Source organism: Mytilus edulis, chromosome 2, assembly GCF_963676685.1.
Source record: "Mytilus edulis chromosome 2, xbMytEdul2.2, whole genome shotgun sequence".
NCBI lineage: Eukaryota > Metazoa > Mollusca > Bivalvia > Mytilida > Mytilidae > Mytilus > Mytilus edulis.
The window spans coordinates 25,119,001-25,141,088 of record NC_092345.1 but is presented as its reverse complement, the minus strand read 5'-3'; the positions used below and the strand labels follow the sequence as shown (position 1 = coordinate 25,141,088).

Genomic DNA, 22,088 nt, shown 5'->3' with positions numbered 1-22,088 from the left:
ACATGATTTCAGTCCTCACGGTGAGGAGAAGTCACACCATCATTAAGAATTCAAACAATAAATGGAAAAAAGTAAAACCACAAACCTACTGAATTCCGAGGAAAATTCAAAACGGAAAGTCCCTAATCAGGGAAACCAGGCTAAAAGATATGAAAAATTTAAAAAAAATAAAATAATACGTAATCAATAGTGAAATTTGTCTTTTAAACTACAATAAATCATCAATATCTTTCTAGAATATCATCGTCCCCAAAGACAAATGGGTAATTCACTGTGGAATGTTTTATTTGATGTGACAGGATTAGTCAACTGAATGTGTCAGAACGAATTGTCCTGTTAATTGTTTTCTTGTTCATTTACGTAAAGATGATCTTGTTAGCTTTCTTAAAGTTCTTTTTCTTGTAATGAAGATATGAGGAGATGTTGCATATTGTCCAATGAAATAACTATCCACTAGTGACTGATTGATTGATTGATTGATTGATTGATTGATTGATTGATTTCCTGGTGTTGAACGCCAATTTTAGCATTGCTGTTCTATTTCACAGAGGCCATTTTTGTTGGTGAAGTAAGTCGAAATGCCCGGAAAGAACCACTAATCTTCAGTAAGAAAACTGACAATGCTAGCCATTGAAGATTGGAATCAAGCGTACCTGTCACGTGTGGGATTCGAACTCACAACCTCAGTGTTGACATGCTAGTGATACTGTAGTCCGACTACTTAAACTACTCGGCCACTGAGGACTATATTATTATTAAAATGAACCGGCATGACAAAATGTGAAACAACTGATTCTTCCCAAAATCATGTATTTCAGTGTATTTAATGTGAGTCGATTCTTAAACAATATGCAAGTCAATAAATTACATACCAAATTCCGCTTTTAGACCCAATTTAAAGTTCTACAATTGCCATAAATATTCAAATCGTCTTATTAGTTTTCTTACATATGGTATAGAATCATTATCTTGGAAAGATAATAGATCGCCTCCGAATGCATTCGTGTTGCTGTTGGTTTAAATTTTTTTTTGTGTTGTTACATGTTTCTGGGTTCTTTGTATTTTGTTTTAGTAATTGTAATAGTTATTAGCTCACCTGGACGGTCGTTCGTAAACTTTTAAAAATATATCCTCCTATGAAATTGCTTGGTAAAAAATTGAGCAAGTTATGACTTAATCATTATTTATGTATCGATCAAGTTAAATAATAAGTCATCTAACCCCACCTGCCGCCAACTATCATGGCGGACGGAGCTAAAGAAAAAAGCATATGGATAAAATGCCAGTTTTGTATATTATCTTGAAATTTAAAACAGCTAAATATAGAGAAAATCTGACAACAGCAACCATTTTCAGAATGTTGGGATCTACGTTCTGTCCATTTATACTCTAACGACTTTTACTGCCCTTAAATATGTTTTCCATTTTGACTTTTACGTGAAAACTAAAATAGATAGATAGATACTTTTAAAAGAAAGAAAAATATTAGCAAGACAAGATTTATAAATAAGTCAAGCATGTTCGAATTCGTCAGTCGACTCGAGCTCCTTATTGGAATAATCACCCTTCATTGGCGAGTTTTAGCAACAATCATGTTTTGCCTATTATGTTGAAAAATATAAATTGGCAAGACAAGATCTACAAATAGGTCGGATTGGTGAATTGCCAGTTGGCTCCTTATACAATGTATGAGTTATTGTATTTGAATGACGATGTTTGTAAAAATATTTTGAGTCATTGCCTGAAATTTTGAAAGAGAAACTTTAAAATACATTATCGATAAATGTATAATAGTTAAGTAATGTATTATAATCATTCTTTTCTTTAATACAGCGTTTTAGAGTGTCCATTGTTGAGATGCGCATAGACTCGGGTCATCGACACAAGACATTCAATGATGTTTGTCATTGTTAAAAGTCTTACGGTGGCCATAATTGCTTATATCCAATTTATTTGATATAATTATTATCATTATTATTTGGTAGATGAGTTAAAATGGCAATAATCTGTGTGCGGAAAGAATAAGTTTCGAGATAAAACGTGACGTCTAAAGAATCATAAATATCACAAAAGATATAATTTAAGTAAATTATTATGCTATTTAATATGAATCGTATACATGTATATTAAGTTGATTTATAAACTATGAAATTGTTTTATTTCTAAGATATAATAAAATATCATGTTCCAATCGATATGTTATGAAGCAACCTCGTCAACGTAAGACTTATAGGTGCCGCTTCAAAATTAAATAACACACTAATATTCACGTCAATAAAACAGATGAATTCTTTCAATCAGCTAGCGATAAGACTTGTACAAATTCTGTAGTCGTAAAGAACAAATTTGCTATTAGAAATCCCACGAATTTACTGTAAATTATGACACTTGTTGAAAGACCCCTAGCAGGTCAAAATGATTTAAATGTCGCGTATTGATTTAAGTAAGTCAGTTTATTTCATGTTTACAACAAATCAAGTTTATTCGCAATAGGTGTCAAGTGTATTCGGCATAATCTACTGAAAAGGCAATCAAAATGTTTTCAGATTATTAGTACTGTTTCCGATTTTGACTGATGTGCGTGCTTTATTGAATTTTCATTGACAGACAAAGTTTTATCTTTTGTTTCTTTCAATTTCTTGATCATTTTTCATGGATTATATAATTACGAATGAATTAGTGACCGATTTTCAATTATACGCTACGTGGATACGCCAATTTGGAAAGTCGTTATTATCTTTGGTTCTTACTTTTGAGGAATAAGTCGGAAATGCTGTTTTTTTCACATCACAAGATCAAACATAAAGTGTAATGGAATATGTTTATGTTTTCAAGTCAGATAAAAATCTGTTGTGATTTATGACTTTAGTGAGTTAAAGAGAGTTTATTTAAAGTTGGAAATGAATTCAAATTTTAAAATCTATTCCAAGACTAAATTGTCAACGTCCATGCAGAATCTAGATGTCTTCGAAGAAGACGAAGAAATAACATTTAAGGATAAATTAAAAAGGACATTTTCTTCAATCAAACGTCGCACAAGAACTCGGAAACAAATTGAACATAAACCGATACCGTCACGTGCGCATAAACCCCTTAGAGCAGTCCAATCTGTACCATGCACGTCAATTTCAAGGTAAGTTTATGTATACTTTTATAAAGTGGCTAAAAATCTTTAATCTGAAAGTTCGCGTTTAACCCGGATATACATTGTCTTGTCTGTAACTGTATAATTATTTTAACAAAAAGATGACTCGGAAGCTTTTAGTAAGTTTAAGTTCTATTTAAAATCCTTACGCTGTAAGACCACCCAATTATATAACTATCAGTATTTGTAGTAGGACTGAAATAACCATGAAGACTAGGAGAACAGGAATTGCTGTTCGGATTTTTTTATCACCTTACCATACCGGCCTGATTTATACTCAAAGGAAAAAAATATGAAAAACAAATATCTTGACATACCGCCACCAACGAAAACAACTGAATTAAAAAATTCTGGTTAGGAACAGACATGCACATATATTATTTGACACCACTGTCTCATGTTAGGGGAGATTGGTCGCTATAAATGTAATGCCACGATGTTCGAACAATATGTTACAATCATTTGAAAATCGCTTGACTCATCAGATTGTCACGAAGTACAAAAAATTATTAGCTTCAAAGAAAAAAAGACAAAAAGCTCCGATCTACGAGTACTCGTAGTCATCAATCACTATCTCTGATAGTTTCAAAGCCTACAATTAATGAATAATCATGTTCTCTAAGACTAAAATATCGTTAATGATGTCAGGGAGAAATAGGTATATATGTCATGTATACGAAATATTTCGTTGATACAAAATTTGTTTCTATTTCATACGAAATATTTTATGTTTATAAAATCAAATAGTTACTACATGTAATATATCCATTATCTTGTCTTTACTAGATATAATATTATACTTCCAAAAATTAAAGTAACAAGTAATACCTATGTTATAAGTTCACAAGAATGACTGTATCATAATATTTAAAAAATGAATTCGAAATCACTGCTTCTTAATGGGACCTGTGTGCATCAGACAAAGAATTCGCAAAACATAAGGTAAAAAATTGTAACTATACAATGTAGGTGGAGGGTTGAGATCTCAAAAAACATGTTTAACCCCGCCGCATTTTTGCGCCTGTCCCAAGTCAGGAGCCTCTGGCCTTTTTTTAGTTTTGTATAATTCTTAACTTTAGTTTCTTGTGTATAATTCGGAGTTTAGTAAGACGTCCATTATCACTGAACTAGTAATATATTTGTTTAGGGGCCAGCTGAAGGACTCCTCCGGGTGCGGGAGTTTCTCGCTGCAATGAAGACCCATTGGTGGCCTTCGGCTCTATGGTCAGGTTGTTGTCTTTGACACATTCCCCATTTCCATTCTCAATTTTATTTTAAACTACAAATATGTAAGAATTTGAAAAACACAGATACTGACCACAAAATATATTCTAAACATTTCTTCAAATTGAGATAACCGACTGTGTTGACATTGGTAAAGACCGACTTTTGTAAATTGTACGGTCAATTCCGATTGAGAGAGTTGTGAATTGTACCAGGTTATCCATTATAAAGCCTGTGACTTATATGGGATTGACATTAGTTTCCTTTATGTAATTAAAAAAGTTCTTTTCAAAATTTACATCGAACAAGGAAAGCAGTGAAAAAAAAACATTTTACGTTACAATAAAATTATTAACAACATGTGAAATAGACAAATATGTCTCCAATAAAGTTTTGAAAATAGAAAGATATTTTATAAAGAGCAATGTGGCGGATCCAGAAGGTTGATTCCAGGGGTTGCACCCCCTTTTTTTTACGATCAATAAAAAAAAGTTGTAGTCGTCTCGACTTGACTCGGATATGAGAAAACAAAATCTTATTCATGCGTATGGCACGCCGTTTTTATATTTATTCAAATTTGAAGATATCTTATTTATTTAACAAGATATCTTATTAAGTATTAAGATATCTTTAATTTTTATAAGATATCTTATTTAATTTGAAAGTAAATAAGATATCTCTATTAGTTTATAAGATATCTCTATTAGTTTATAAGATATCTCTATAAGTTAATAAGATAGCTCTATTAAATCAGATATCTCAATTAATATATAAGATATCTCATTTTGTTATTAAGATATCTCAATTAGTTTATAAGATATCTCGAAATTGAATAAATATAATAACGGCGTGCCATACATGCGAGGATAGTTTACGCTTAACAACAAACATGTGACGAGAGCAAGAGTGATATCGAATGAAAATAACAAGTAAAATATAGAGAATCGAAAGATGACTAATAAAAGGTGATAACATCCACTAAAAGTAATAAATGAGAGTATGGATAGGGGTCTTCAATAATCAGTTCTCACATTTTTTTCTCTGTTCTTGTTTTATTTTGCAAATTTTGTCTATTCATAAAGTTTTGTTTTGCTTAATTGTTTTGTTCTCAACTTTTTTTTGTCCATTATTCTGTACCTTCTGTCCATTATTCTATATTTGTTGCTATGCTTATTTTGTTCTATTCTTTTTTTGTTTTGCACTTTAATCTGTTACTTTTGTCCGTTATTCTATATTCTGTAATTTTGTTGTGCTTATTTTAAACACCCCTTAATTTTCTATTTAATCTGTCCTTTATTCTGTTTTTATTTGTCCTTTATTCTGTTTTTATTTGTCCTTTATTCTGTTTTTATTTGTCCTTTATTCTGTTTTTATTTGTCCATTATTCTCGTTTTTTCAAAAAATCCTTTAAGAACCCCAGACCATTACTGACTATCAACAACAAAACAATTTCCTACAAAATCAAGGAATATTCCTATAATTAAAATAACAAGCTATAAACATTATGCCATAACTTTTGCTTTTATATCGGTAGTGAACATGAGTAAAAAACACGTACAATATTCTAAAAAAAAAAGGTCAAGATACGCAAGCTGTATTTAAAGATATGAAATAAAAATATTAATATGTCTCAATATTATGTAATGAAATGCTTTTTCAACGAAATATCTTTTAGTCTTAGATTAGTAAGTGTTGTATCATTAAACTCTGACTATAACAGATTGTACGTGTTTAACATGCATAGACTGGACTGAAGCAGTCGTAGTCTGAGTAACCCGAATAATTCAGTACCTCACCGTGATAGACCCACTTCTTGCGAAATATAACGGGAAATCAGTCTTACAACCGAATGTTCCAAGGGGATGATAGGGAGGACTCACATTCATACTCCAAATCATGTAAAAAGAAAGTTTTTTATCAATTTTTTTTTATTTACTTCCCTCCTTTTCCCCACTAGAAAAAAAAATGAACACTGAATAACGGTAAGTTTTAGAAAATTAACGAAATTAAGAAAAAAATATATAAGGAAAAAAAATATTCCTGGTAACAGGTGTTCATATTTTCCCATTTTCAATAACGAACCGAGTCGGCGTTTAACCATAACGGTAGCTACCACTCGTTACTACTTTATCATTGTTTTCAATATTATAAAATCTATTTTTCCTGTTCCCGACTATCCCTTACATGCAAATTTTAGTGTAGTCGAGTCAGTGACGTAAAACTATAATCCAATATTCATTAAAGTGGTTATGATGTTCATATTGCATCTGCTCCTCGATCTTTGCATTGTTTATTGAGCTGTGTAAATATTCAAATTACATTTTATATCCGAGAACACAATGGTATTCCAAGATTGTACACGAAACATGGCGCCATGTTGATTTCTCACGTCGTCACGAAGTTAGACATTTATTCATAGACTCAAATTTTATTTTTATTTAATTTATATCATTATTATAATTAATACTATTAATTTGTTGAGCATCTGCATGTTATAATGTGTTACTAGTTTTGGGAATTACTAATTTAGATTAGAATAAAGACTAAAGAGAGATGAAGCAACGAAGGAGCTACCCAAGTTTATAGAATTCACAAATGCTTAGCTCAGATTTTTATCATTATCTAATGCAATGCATCCATCTCAATGTGGGAGAAGGGTGCTGGTTGACAAAGTGGTCTAACTACTACACCACTAGCTGTCCAAAACTAAGTTTGTTAGTTCGCACCCTACACGAGATAGTTGCATTCGACTTCAATCTTTATTAACTAGGAATGATACTGCAATTTTTTCTGCCGAACATAGGTGGTCCTCTCTCGGCACTCCGGCTCCCTCCACAAATGAAAACTAAAATAACTAATAGTGCTTAAAGTGACGTTGAAAAATAAAAAACAATCAATCAATCTAACCCGTGGTTGGCTTGCGATGCATTTGATCATATCAGCTACTAGTAGGTATAATGATAAAATTGCAGAAATATCAACCATGCACTCTTATAAGAGTTGACCTGACAGTTTTCAAAATGTTTACAAATTTCAAATTGTCAATTGTAGACGAAAAACTTAGGATAGGCAATGTCAACTTTGCATGAATGTTGTACATGTCTTAGGATATTTCTAAGGGACCCTAAATATACTTGAAATATTTGTCACTGGACGTTATGCAAATTACAATACTCCTTATTTCCAAGAACACATTAACGTTACGCAAACCTCTCAGATTAATGCAACACTGAAAGTTGAAGTTATCTTGATTTTCTTCTTCTGATTAAATGAGGACTAAAGGTTAGGTTTATTTTTAAATTAGCTTGTATAACCTGGAGGAGATTCAAAAATATTTTAAATATTATTAAGTCTAAATAGTATAGTGAAATGCAAGATCTTTTGTTACAAGGATGTAGTTCCAAGCTTAGATAATAATGACTGTTAGAATAGAGTAAATTCTTCTGCGATTTTCTAAAGACAGTTTTAGTCTTACTTTATACATTCAAAAGGACCAAGCCTATTATACAAATTGCTTTCAATATTCTTCTGACATTAGATTTTCAGTGCCTTCAGATAGCTATTAGTTAGCGAACACACAGTTAGATCTATGACTCCAAGCAGATGAAATAATTACTCTATCGTGCTTTTACTGGTGTAAATATCATATCCGATCTCCATTAAACTCTAGTACTAATTTGATACAAATCTGTGTTTTTGTAGAAAATGGTACTAATTAATGTTACTTTTTGAAAGCTGCGTAGATGTGAAATCTGTGTCTGTCTTACATTTCATTTTACATTGAACCTATTAATTTTCTATGCTTGCACGTGTATGGGAACCACTTTAATTACTTAATCTTAAATTCTCTCAGATAAACTATGATTTTCTCATGTAATCTCGAAATTAAACACATTTATTAGTAATTTTACTTTTTATAGTTCGAAAATTTACACATATAAAATGTTATCGTAATTATTCTTATATTGTCAACTAATTTATTCATACAGTGACATAGGTTGTGGGTATGTATCTTAACGTGGGAATTACTACGAAAAGTACAACACTCCCTAAAGGCCATGATAATCAGATGATACACGTTCAATGGTATTTTTAGACCTAGTGTTGTTTCGAATAACACTCTAAACTCAGAAGTAACTCTAACTTGTAATTAAGAGGGTATCAGAAAACACCAACTGTATCAATATCAAACGTACAATCATATGTATGTTACTTGTATATAGTAATAACCAAAATGAGATTCATTCATTCATTGTCTTTTTATCCCCACTTGAGCAGATAATGGCTTTTTAGATATCGAATTGATATGTCGATGTTTTTATAAAACAATCCTGTCTACGAACGATTTTGTCAACCTTTGCTACACATATACATCCTACAATATCGCATATATGAGTATTCTAAACTGGACAATATAAAAAGAAGATGTGGTACGATTGCCAATGAGACAACTGTTTACAATGACACAGAAATTAAAAACTATAGGTCACCGTACGGCCTTCAACACCGAGAAAAGCCCATACCGCATAGTCAGCTATAAAAGGTCCCTAAATGACAATATAAAACAATTCAAACGAGAAAATTAACGGCCTTATTTATATAAAAACAAATGAACGAAAAACAAATATGTAACACATAAACAAACGACAACCACTGAATTACAGGCTCCTGACTTTCTAACTAAGTTTTTCATCTTTAATCATTTAACTCACTAGAGGTTCGGTATCTTGAAATATGGTACCTATTTTCACTTGTATACCAGAACCTTCGTTTGCTCCTACCCAAAACATATTTTCCCAGTTGTATTCTAAATTCCTTGCCCTACGACCAAATTAAATCATTTCGTAAGAAACTCATCTTCTATTTTTTTTTTAAATAAACAGAAATCAATCCGTAGAGCTCGATTTCTAGCCACTCGACAGATCAGTTTGATATCTAGGGACTCGATAGATCAACTCGATATCTAGTGACCAAAATGACAATGCAGGTCAAATTTAAGTGTCTAGATCTATCTCGATTCCTAGTCATTCGATAGATCAGTTCAATTCTGGTACCTCGATTTCTTGTTTCTTGATTCTTCGTCTCGATTTCTACAGACTCAATAGATAAGGTATGTTTCTAATGTCTCGATAGATCAGCTCGATTTTTAGCGAATCGTAAGATCAGATCGATAAGTATTGACCCGAATAATCAGGTCAATTTGCAAGGTCTCGATAGATCAGATCGATTTCTGGTGACTCGATAGATCATATGTCGTCAACCAAACCAATAGAAACTTGCTTTAAAAGTTTGTACATATTTTATTTGCGACTATTAAGGAAAAAGTATAGGACACAAGTTAATCGACCATATAATTCTCCTTGTATACAGTATGTATTAGATGTAGTTTACATGTTATTTGCATAGAAGTAATATCTTATATTTCCATTATTGTAAAAAGAGCTATTTGTTTTGATAGTAACAGTAATAGTATTTACCAATAGCAGTTATCATTTTCAGAAGATGATTTATATTGATAGATTTCCGGATGAAAGCTTAATTGCTACCATATTTCTGTCATCAAAATTGATGCCTTATGACTGCTTATGTCATATGAATCCTGATTCTGTCTTATCTTTTTCTGGTTTAATTGCTAAAAACCTGGAGTCTCAAATTTCACAAATATACTTACGACTAAGATTTGTCAGTTGAATTGTTCAAGACTACGATCAAGTTTATTTTAGAAACCGACTCCTGAACCTTTTGCTGGTAAATAAAAGCATTTCTATACAAGTAATAGATGCAGGCTTTTGGTATCTGAGGGGCATTAGGCCCGAAAGATATGGCACGTAGAAACATCTGATTAACATAGAAGTAAGACATACTTATAATAAATTGTCTCTTGTTCTTGAAACAGCAATTGTGTTTTTTCAAACAGAATCAGTGTCCTCTAAATGTCCAGATGCAGTAGATGATCAGAAGATGTTTAAGCATGCAAGGTTTCGGAATGAAATCATTATCGTGTTGATATTTCATAGGCAAGGTTCCGGAATAAAATCATTATCGTGTTGATATTTCATAGGCAAGGTTCCGAAATGAAATCATTATCGTGTTGATATTTCATGGGCAAGGTTCCGAAATGAAATCATTATCGTGTTGATATTTCATAGGCAAGGTTTCGGAATGAAATCATTATCATGTGTATTGCTTCAAAGGCAAGGTTTCGGAATGAAATCATTATCATCTTATTGCTTCATAGGCAAGGCTTCGGAATAAAATCATTATTATGTATCTGTTTAATAGGTATAAAATCATTATCATGTTTATTGCTTCCATTTCTCTGTCATCGAATTGATAGTTTATCACTGATTTTGTGGGCAATTTGAATCGCTGGATGTTCTTGTCTTCTGATGGCTTAATTGCCAAAATTTGAATCTGTTAGAATCTAAATTATAATACCTCTTTGTGAATAACTAAATATTTCGAAGCATGCACATACTAACAGTTTATATGGTATCTAATACTAGTTTAAAGCCTTCTAAATTATGGGTTATAAATGAATATGAAAAAGGGAATGTAAAAAAAGGATGAGAAATTGCATGTGTGCTTGTGTTTTGAAAACCATTTTGTATTTCTCATTTGCAGATCAATGCTATCATATAAGACACCTCAAATAATATTTGTACTATGTTCGAAACAGGTTAGATATGTTCTGTGAAACCTCCCACTCAACCAGCTTCTTTACTTTGTACTAGCTATATATATAGTAAACTTAATATTTTGAAATGATGTATAGTTATTTTTTATTTTTTTTATTTTGCAATCAGGTTTCTGTATCAAATCTTCAAGATAAGAATACGTGTCACATTTGTCCATGTTTACATTAAACAAAAAATGAGATCATAAAGAAACAAGTACTAGATTATATAAACTTGAACATTAATTTATAATGTTTACACATCTGTTTAATTCACACTGGAATGTTGTTATATTCACTGTTTTTATGATTTATAATCCACTGTAATACATTTGAATACACATGCATTATTGTATTATACAAGGGCATTTGGATATTTGATATGAATTGAAAGTAGATTTAGGAGTTTATACTACTAAAATAGAAGTCTAGCTATAAAAGATCTGAATGAAATATACTTGAAACAAAATCTTGATTCATCTTTCAAATTTGTGATTTCTTAGACTTCAATCATTTGAATATTCGGAATTGCTACATTATGCAGGTTGGCTAAATTTCAGACAGCTAAAGTGTGCACTGCACTATTTGATTATGAATGGTAGGAGTCAAAATTGAATGTCACAATTTAAACAGTTTGTTTGCACATAATAGTCTAGTTAAAAAAATATACAAAGAACACTTTAGACAAAGTTATGAATTTAATGGCAAAATATTTTACATATGAACTGAAACTAACGATTGATTTGCAACGAAAAATAGAAAACGAATTGAGAGGATCACTTTATTTATCCCACAATTTTCGTCATATTGTTTTAGTTTTCATCTTTCCTAACTCTAAACATACCTTACAACAGGAATGCTGTAAATTACAGATGTTGTTCTCTTCGTTTTAAGCATTGTCTACTAAGATATGAGCCCTTTAAGTTTGACCACCATTAATCTCAATTGAAGTGATGTAAAACTGTCTTTAATTAGTATATATTAAGTTTATAATATGTATGTCTTTATCTTAAAAAAACAACCGTCAGAAATATGATGTGAATGTTATTTTTATGATGAAATCTTATATGTTTGATAACCGAGGGAAGTGAATTCATCATCAATCAATCAATCGTATAAATTTCCTGATGTTTGTATATAATCCAATATTTTACAAGTAAAAACTTGGATAACTTTGTTCTTCAAAACAATGAATGTAATGTGTTTTAAAAACTTTTAAATGTAAACATTTAATCGAGGGAGGGATCAATAAAATATGTACATAGGTTTACAAGAAGATGTATGAGATCTATGAGCGTCAGTGAGACACCTCTTCGTCCCTAAGCTTCATCCGAGTCACAATTTGTAAAAGTAAACCATTATAAGTCAAAGTACGGTCTTCCACACGGATCCTTGGTTCACATTATAAAGGGCTCTCCATATAGAAATAAATGAACATGGATGTGTGATGCTATGTACTACGGGTTTTACCCATTGTTGAAGGCCATACGGGGACCTATAGTTGATAACCTTCTACGTTATTTGGTATCTTGTTGGAGAGTTATCTTATTGGCAATATCCTACCACATCTTCTCATGTTCATACTTTCTTTTTTGTCCAAGCATATTTAACATTTTGTATGAGATGTTCAATGACTGCCAATGAAATAACCTTCAACCAAAGACCAGCGGCCATGAACGTAAACAAACATTTCGAAGCGTTGGTGATTATTTCACGCTGTATAACTTCGCTTTCATATAGAACGTGTCACTATAAGTACTCACACTGAGACGTTTAACGATTTTTCGATGTAGAAAAAAAGTATTGTAGGAATATAAACAAAATGCACGTTTCCCGGATGATCGTACATCAAGGAGATATTTTTGTAAACCCATTAAGTTTAAAGGGTTTGCCCAGGCGTTAAAACTCATGGTTCAAGACATATATATTAATACACTAGACGATTGTTTAGTCTACAGAGTACTCATCAGTGACGCTCGAATAAAAACAGGAGGCCAAAATCAATTAGGAAATCGAAAAATAAATCCTGAAAGTGTTGCTTAATTTGGCTAGGTTAACTCTGTCTGGTGTAAAACAGTTCTTAAGTGTTTTGAGTAATTTGAACCGTTTAATTAACAGTAAATTTACAAGAAATTATTGTATCGAAGAAATGTCAGTCATATCGACACAGGAGCTCTGACTGCAAAATGAAAATGTTTGTAGTTCTGTTGCCAAAACCTGCAATAATATTTTATTACGACGAAACGGTATCTTATACTGTTAAAAACAAACTGTTTCAGTTATTTTTATTATATGTACATGTATCAGGTTTTATCCTTGGATGTGCATGGTGATATTGCACTTTTATGTTTTGTATAAATAACAAAACTTATGTTTTAATTCTGTTGTTTTATAATTGTATATAACAGTCTCTCATAGTTCTTTTAAGAATGGCACATGCATTCTAAATTTTATATTGTGTACTTGATATTATATTGTGTTTATACTTGTATGTATGTGGTGAGACTTTAATAAACTATTGAATCTGCATTGCACACTTTTATAATAATGATGCCAGAACGGCATATGTTTAATCAATGTACTAGTAATATGCTCATGACATTTCCTAATAATCATACTTTTGTCCCAATATTCCACATGTTAACATTTCGTTTAAAAACCGTGTACTATATGTGTATTTAAAAGAATTAACTTTCCTGACATGCATTTTTAACGTCAAAGCACTTGTCTATAAGACTATACAGTTTTAATGGAATATGTTACAATATAAAGTAATGTTATCTAGAGCTAGCCATCAAACTTCCGCAATATCCTGATTTGCTTTCAATAAGCATATATTAAAAGATATAATCACACATTTTAATAGTATCCGATTTTTGCACATATTTACGATCTTGTAAACTAACCGGATGGTTAAGATTGTCACTAAAACACGTAAAATTCTGTGATATTATTGAATTTTCTTACTTTTATTTAAAAAATGACAGTGATCTTTTCCACAATGTACAGTCAATGAATACTAATATCAAAAGTGCAAAAACTATAAATAGAATAATTATTGTAATAATTTCCTTATACTTTAGTGAATACGATTCTTTAGCATCTTTGTAATATGAAGTGACACTGTATGGTAATAGTTATAATTCATTTTGAAATTTTATCGGAAATTTATTCCACTTTCAAATTGAAATGTTGTGTGATAACAAACCATTTGAGATTAATGACGTAAGAAAAGAATACATTTCCTAAATAGGTGTTATATAGTATTCCCAATGTGTATAGTATTTTTATTTGATATTTATTGATAAAAAGAGACGTGAATACGTCTTTGGGACAGCTACCGAACCGCACATTTAATTCGACTGGATTGTCCTGGTCTAATTAGGCTGGCTGAAGGTTGGCGGCTGTTGAAACGTTTAACCCCGCTGCATTGGTTTGCACCTGTCCTAATTCAGGAACTTAGTGGTTGTCTTTTGTTGATGTGGTTCATAACTGCTTTTCTTTTCTCGATTTTATCTATATTAGATCGTTGGGTTTCCTGTTTGAATTGTTTTACACTTGTCATTTTGGGTCGCTTTATAGCTTGCTGTTGGATGTGAGCCAAGGCTCCGTGTTGAAGGCCATGTACTTTAATTCATCTTTGATTGTTTACTTTTTACACATTGTGACTTGGATGAAGACTTGTTGTTACTGGTACCACATCTTCTTATTTCTATGAACTATATGGGTGTTTTATTGTTATTGTTCTAACTAATGTTTGATAAGTCATTATCCTAGAGCGTAACATTTAAAAAGAATAACACCTTTTGTGCTGTGAATGTTAATATGTAAATACCCTCGTTCTAACCAATACTACAAAAATAATTGTAGTAAAACAATTGAGTTATAACTAATAATCAATCCATGTCTAATTGATATACAAATATCAAGATGAAATAAATAAAATAGGTTTCTTGATTTAGTCAGTAGTGCATACATTATAATTTGTTGGTCCAACGGATTGTATATATATATTAGGTAATAATGAGACAACCAAAATGACTATATGATATTAAAAAAGAAAACAGAATTGATGTCAAAAACTATCTTGAAAAATGCTGGCACGTAGGTGGCGCTTTTGCTTTATAAGACTGTAGCATTTTATTACTCAGATAAGATATTTTAAAAACTGTCGTTATATGGTTGCGTGATGCTAACAGTGTTTAATGTTATAAGAATATACAAAAAAAACCATTGTCTTCTGTGGTTGCATTCCTTTTTTTCCCTTCTCAATCTTACATGTAGGCTTCAAAAGTTGCAGCAGAAGATTTAAATTATAAGCAAATAGAATAAAATAAAATAACAATCTTACAAACCATCGATTAGATTGGATAAACCGCTCTTGAGTTGATTTTGTCTCATTTTATTTGCAAAACAAAGATCCTCGTCTGCAATAAATGATTCTAAGAGAGACAACTTAATTTACAATCAATTCCATATGTTGTTTTAATACTAAGTCTTGTTCGATGGTAAAGAAACGGAATTGAATTCGGGCTTTTTTTAAACCACAAAAATAAATCAATAATGTCAATGCTGAAGAAACTTCTGAGTAAAATGTTCAATCATAATTGAATTTATCATCTTGACAATCGTTGAAACTTGTATATTCAAAATAGAAATAAAGAGAAACATAGCTTAATCGAGAAATAAATGCTAGTAATCATTCAACATTAAACTGGTTTTTGTTTCCTTCATATTAACTGATATACAGCAACAAAGTCATGGAATATCACTAAAATTTGCAAAGCCGATCATCTTTAAAAGGTCCATCATCTTTAAAAGGTCCATCATCTTTAAAAGGTTAATCATGACTTACTTACCCAACATGTTAGTAAATATTGTCCCTCGTGAAATAACAACGGTTACCGTAAAAAAAACTATACTATTACATTGCTGATAGTTAGACCTTTTCAACTGAAGTTTCATACTTAAAAGTTTGTTTTATTTTATGCTGTTGGTATTGTGCCTGGTTTATTGAGGAGAGGGTTGATCTGACAAACATGTTTAACCCCGCCCCTTTCTGTTGTGTCTAGCAAAGTCAGGATCAAGATTTCAGTATTTATCTTTGTATACAGTAACTCCTTAACATTTTTGGGGATTTTGATAAAAAAAAAAAAATAAAAAAATAAGGCCGTTGCTTTTGTTTTTTGTTTATGTTTTTTTTTCTCTCTAATTTGAATGGTTTTATATTTTGTCATACCAAATCTTAAATAACTCACTTTACTAGTTTGAATTTTATTCATTATTGAAGGTCATACGATGGCATTTATCTGAAAACGTTCTCGTCCTTTGGTTCCTGGTAAATAGCCTCCTCGTTACCAATTGCATTCATACCGAATTACCTTATCTTGTTTTATCTCAGCATAAAGAGTTGACTCTTCATCTCAAACATTCTTGATTTCAGTCAATTTAAATCCGTATAAGTTGGTACAGGTAATGTGGGCTGCCAAATTGTCGATTTGGGATTTCTATTGATTGTTGGTAGTTTTATAGTTCAAACAACGTGAAACGGTCGTTCCAGTCACCATAGATCTCTCACTTTTTATATAAAAGTGTTTTACTATCAAATCTGTAACTATTCAGTTTATGAAATGTGCAAGCACTCATACTTAAACAAGGTTGTAATTTCCTTTTGCAAAATTGACTTTATAAAGTTATGTATTGCAGTCCTGTTTCAATCCTTTTCGTTAGATGCTTTGAAACATTTTTCAGTATTTTTCTTATGTAATTGGTCAATACAAACCTGTGTTCTTTGATAGATATCATTTTTTTATTTATCGCCTACAGTAAACTATTCAACATCCACATACATGTATTTTCATCCTGATATGGATGTATGGAAAATCATTGATATCAATCTTAGTGACTTTCGTGGTCATTTTTAAGATGTTTGTAGTTATTGAGTTATGCCGCTTTATGCATGAGATTATCGTAACCTTGTATTTCTCAGATGATTATTATATCATTATGAATTAGGATATTATGATGTCCGCTTTGGTTGTTAATCGTTAATGAATCAAGAATGTTTTAAAACATAACATTGTTTCTTGTGTTCATATTGATTACGAATAGTCCAAAAACGCAGAAAATTGCGAAAAGTCTGTTCCATTCTGCACCGTGTAATAGGTACATACCGATTATATATCTACACGTTATAAAATATCCTTCCGTTCCTTCGTACATTTTGTACCTCCATCTACGCCTTTGTCCGTCTGTCCTTCTGTTCATCTATATGTCATACTTTTGTATCAACAACTTGCTAAATAAGACGAAATATTTGTCCTCTATGTATTAATTAAAAATAGTATAATTCATAAAATGATGATTTAGATTGAATATTTATTTAACTTTAAATCGGTGGTGATTTGCTACAATATAGTCTGTGCATCTCTTTAATTGTAGTCTATGTTTCATTAAATTAATTGAATTTTTAGTGCGAAATATACGTGCGTTTCATTAATTATTATGTTACAGATGAAATTTCTGTTATCGGTTTGCTAAAATATTTGACAAAAGTATTTTTGAGTTATGCCGCTTTGTTCTAATATAACACTACTGTAACAGTAACAATTCAGTGTATCAATGGTTTTATACGAAGCTAACATTTAATCTTTTGTAATGCAAAAAATGCTTTACAAATTTTGTGTCGGTAATCCCTATATCACATAAAGAGAAGAAATACACATATATTAATATGCTCATGTTCGGTTTTTTCTTCATGCGAAAATCACAGCGTGTGATTCCGTTTATTTTTAGAATCTATTAACCACATTTTCAAAGAGTTCATCGAAAATTTGACAATTGTGTGTTTGACATTAAATCGTTGTGACAACAGTATTATTTTTGTTTTTTTTTTATCAAAAAAAGTTTAATATCTTTATCAGCATAAATATGTACTGGGGAAATTCAGTTTTTCGGAAATCTGATTTTTTTCTACAATGTAGTTCAAAGAGCTTATGAGACATGACATCGAAATACAAGTGACCGGAGATGTTTATACCGTTGTAGTCTCATTATTGGTCAACAATCAAACTTACAAGAGAGAGTGTCCTTAATACCATTCTTAAGTACATTGCAACCAAAGAAGATTATAAGACTTTATCATGAACTTAACAACAGGTAGAGAATACCAAACAAAATCTTTTAAACATGTAGGAATCGAAAAATAATATTAATTGAACGCAACGAAAATAAAATGCAACGAAAAAAAGAAACAAAAATTGAAGAAAAGCGTTGTCAGCATGTAAAATACATTGTGTTTGAACTGACGAACCTAAATATAAACAAAATGACACAGTACACTATAGAAAGATAAGCGTATCAAATATTTAGCATGCAATACCGGCCATCGGTATTTTCCAGTAACAAAAGTTTAAAATACATGTATAATTGTTCTCTTTAAGCGTGTAAAAGAGTGAGATTATCACGAAAAAATACCTGAAGCATCATAATTAGAATTAAAGGAAACAACAAAATTAAAGATTGAACATTCCTTACAGCAAAAAAAATCCAGGGAGGTAAACTCGAGCGCACAAGAACAGTCAGCAGTTTCTGCTACACTAGCAACACCTGCAGAAAAAAAGATTTCTCTATAATGTTGGAAAAAAGAATGTGAATTGCCGTGGGTAATACGTCTGCTCTTAATTTGTCATGCAATCATTTGATAAAACTAACCATTCATTACTTATTACTTGAATATTAATTGATTTTTTTAATTTTTAGAATATGTATAAACTTGATTACTAGTACCCCAAACACTCTAAACATTTGAATCATTCAACATATTACAAAATAATATTTAAGGGGTGTCATGTTGCTCCAATCATCTTTACGAAACAATTTAGAATACCGTACAAATTTCATTGATAAAACTTTATCAATGACAAATGAACACCAACAACATGAACGTGATGAAGAAAGCAAACACAAATTGCTTAGCCTAGTTTATTTTGTTGTTGTATAGGATGCACTTTGACGTAACTTTCCGCTTGCGTCGTTTGTGGTGAACTATGATAGGTCGCCTACAAGTATTCTTTGAAGGAAGTACGGAAGGAAATAAAACAGCAGTTAAAACTCATTCAAGTACTTTCTATTCACTTTACTTTTCACTTTTCTTTTCAGTTTTCTTGAAACTTAAAACAATAACTCTAAAATTTAAAATAACGTGCTTCAGTTATTAACGATATGAGATGAAACAGTTTGCATCCAGCATTCCCGAATAATCAAAATTGCTTACATACTATATGTATATAATTTAACGACGTTTTTTCTCTCATTTGAAATGTATTTTTATAGTTTATTATAGTGGTATTGGTTTGCTCGTCGTTGAAGGCCGTACATGGACCTGTAATTGATACATATCTTTTTTTTTTGTTGTTGCTCTTTATCTATAGGTGTCATAGTGTAGAACATAGACATTTATATACTTCTTATATAAAAAGTTTGTCTTAGGCAATTCATAATTTTTTTACGAGTATGTGTATGAATTCCCTAAGTAAAGATTTGTTTTAAAATACTATGCTAGTCTTATAAAATCATAAAAATGTTATAAACCCGTTTTGGAAACTATATTTTCTAATTCTCTTATTTAAAAATTATATTTAATGCACTGTGTTGTTGACTGTTGTAGTCACTTCATCCTTTAGAAATTATGGTAAAAACTTAGCACTGGGTACAATATTTGCATATTCGGTTGAAGGTCTTGCAATGACGTGACACGGTTATATAAATTCATCATGAATCTTATCCCATATCCTGATTCAAAGGAATTTGGAAGCAAATACATGTAGATTAGTCAGAAATACTCGGAAATCCTGAGAAATCGTTTAACCATCTATTAATAAAAGAAATAACAGCTGAGTAGGTTTTTTTTCTTTTTTTTCTATAATTTAGCACTTCAAGGTCGTCAGTGAAAACTGTAGGAGACGCCCCTTTTTTTTCTTTCTTTTTTTTGGAATGATAAGCGGGAAAAACTTTATCATATATATATATATATATATAATGTAGTAACATGTAATCTCTTTAGAATCTATCGTCAATAAAAGTACAAAAGAAGAGCATATCATCTACACATAACCCTTCAGTTGAGTTTAATGTAATTGGTTGGAAGTCCAAATCAATTATTAATTTTTTTTAAAATTAACTCTGCGAATAAAAATCCCTTAGTGTTCCGAATTTTAACGTTTCATTATCAGCGAATATGTAGCATACGACTGCATTTATGATATATCATGTCAGACTAAGTTCTAAAATCGTCTAGTAAAATCCTCCTACAGGAATGAAAAAATAAATAAACATACGAAAAATGTATATTACCGTGACCGTCGTTTACAATTACACAAGAACAGGTGAAGTGGCTAATATTTTTCTTCTTTCAAATTCTGAAAAATAAATCCTTCAAGTTTGCATGTTTTCTTTAATAGAAATGTGAAAACATGATTCTGTTTATAGGAATTTCAATATACATAATTGAAAAGTACACACTATGCGTATACATGTACCATAATTATCCAAACAACATGTAATAAAATTGAGAATGGAAATGGGGAATGTGTCAAAGAGACAACAACCCGACCAAATAAAAAACAACAGCAGAAGGTCACCAACAGGTCTTCAATGTAGCGAGAAATTCCCGCACCCGGAGGCGTCCTTCAGCTGGCCCCTAAACAAATATATACTAGTTCAGTGATAATGAACGCCATACTAATTTCCAAATTGTACACAAGAAACTAAAATTAAAATAATACAAGACTAACAAAGGCCAGAAGCTCCTGACTTGGGACAGGCGCAAAAATGCGGCGGGGTTAAACATGTTTGTGAGATCTCAACCCTCCCCCTATACCTCTAACCAATGTAGAAAAGTAAACGCATAACAATACGCACATTAAAATTCAGTTCAAGAGAAGTCCGAGTCTGATGTCAGAAGATGTAACCAAAGAAAATAAACAAAATGACAATAATACATAAATAACAACAGACTACTAGCAGTTTGACAATAATACATAAATAACAACAGACTACTAGCAGTTAACTGACATGCCAGCTCCAGACTTCAATTAAACTGACCTTGGTTTTGCTGCTATATGTACAATGTATTTGGTGATACAGTAATTTCAGTGTACTTTAGATGTTTCTAATTATCCTGAAAATAATAATCGGTCAATAATATTTTTTTGCGTTACCGAAACAGAATTATAATTAAACACTTTTTGAGACAAATAATTAACGTCAGTTGGCTAATCACAACTATTTGCGTGACCAAGAGTGGTAAAACCTAAACGGGTATTCTTATACTTAAGCAGATTGATTTTGCCAAGGGTTTGTTACGCTTTATTTAGTGTTTGTTTCTTCGAATTATTTTTACAAGATTGGAATTCAGTATATGTCTTCATTTTGTATATCATTTTAGAGTCTTGCGTACAAAATCATAAGCCTGGTATCTTTGATTAGGTTTTTCGAAACAAATTCTAAATAGTAAAAAAAAGAACAGGACATTTACTCCCGGCTATTTAAATATTCTTTAAAAAATCAGAGAAAACGCACTTAAGATTATCGAAAACCCACTAAAGATTATCGAAAACCCACTTAAGATTATCGAAAACCCACAAGTTCAAAAAAGAAGAAAACACCATGGTTAATTACTTTTTCCGATAGTATTATATTTCGCCCGTGGAATAAGGTATTGTCACTAAAATGTTATTTAAAGAAAAATACATTAAATTATTGCTGATTTTTTCGATTCAATATTTCTAATTGTACCCTTTGTATTGGTTGCTTTGTGATTTGTTTGAGACTATTTCAAATCAATAACATATACCTAAAAGCATAATTTTCTATTTTATTCTCACATTTGTCTAATATTAATGTTGTGAATTAAACATGTCGTGGTTGACATTTACTACGTTATTTTTCCTCATTTAAAGTGCATTAAATGCAAGAAACTATTGCAGATAATTCCCCGCAGATGTATTTCGATTTCTTAAATAATTTTGTAATTTTGCGTTT

The 22,088-nt window shown here is 31.0% G+C and overlaps 1 protein-coding gene across 1 annotated transcript in view; it reads left to right on the top strand.

Moving 5' to 3' along the window:
- Window positions 1–2,450: 2,450 nt before the first annotated feature.
- The window catches only part of LOC139511810 (GTPase-activating Rap/Ran-GAP domain-like protein 3), an 89,055-nt gene continuing 69,417 nt past the window's right edge, over window positions 2,451–22,088 (top strand). The window contains exon 1 of the mRNA XM_071298895.1: window positions 2,451–3,133. Coding sequence (XP_071154996.1) covers window positions 2,901–3,133 — 233 coding nt within the window. The 5' untranslated portion in view covers window positions 2,451–2,900. The remainder of the gene's footprint in view (window positions 3,134–22,088) is intronic.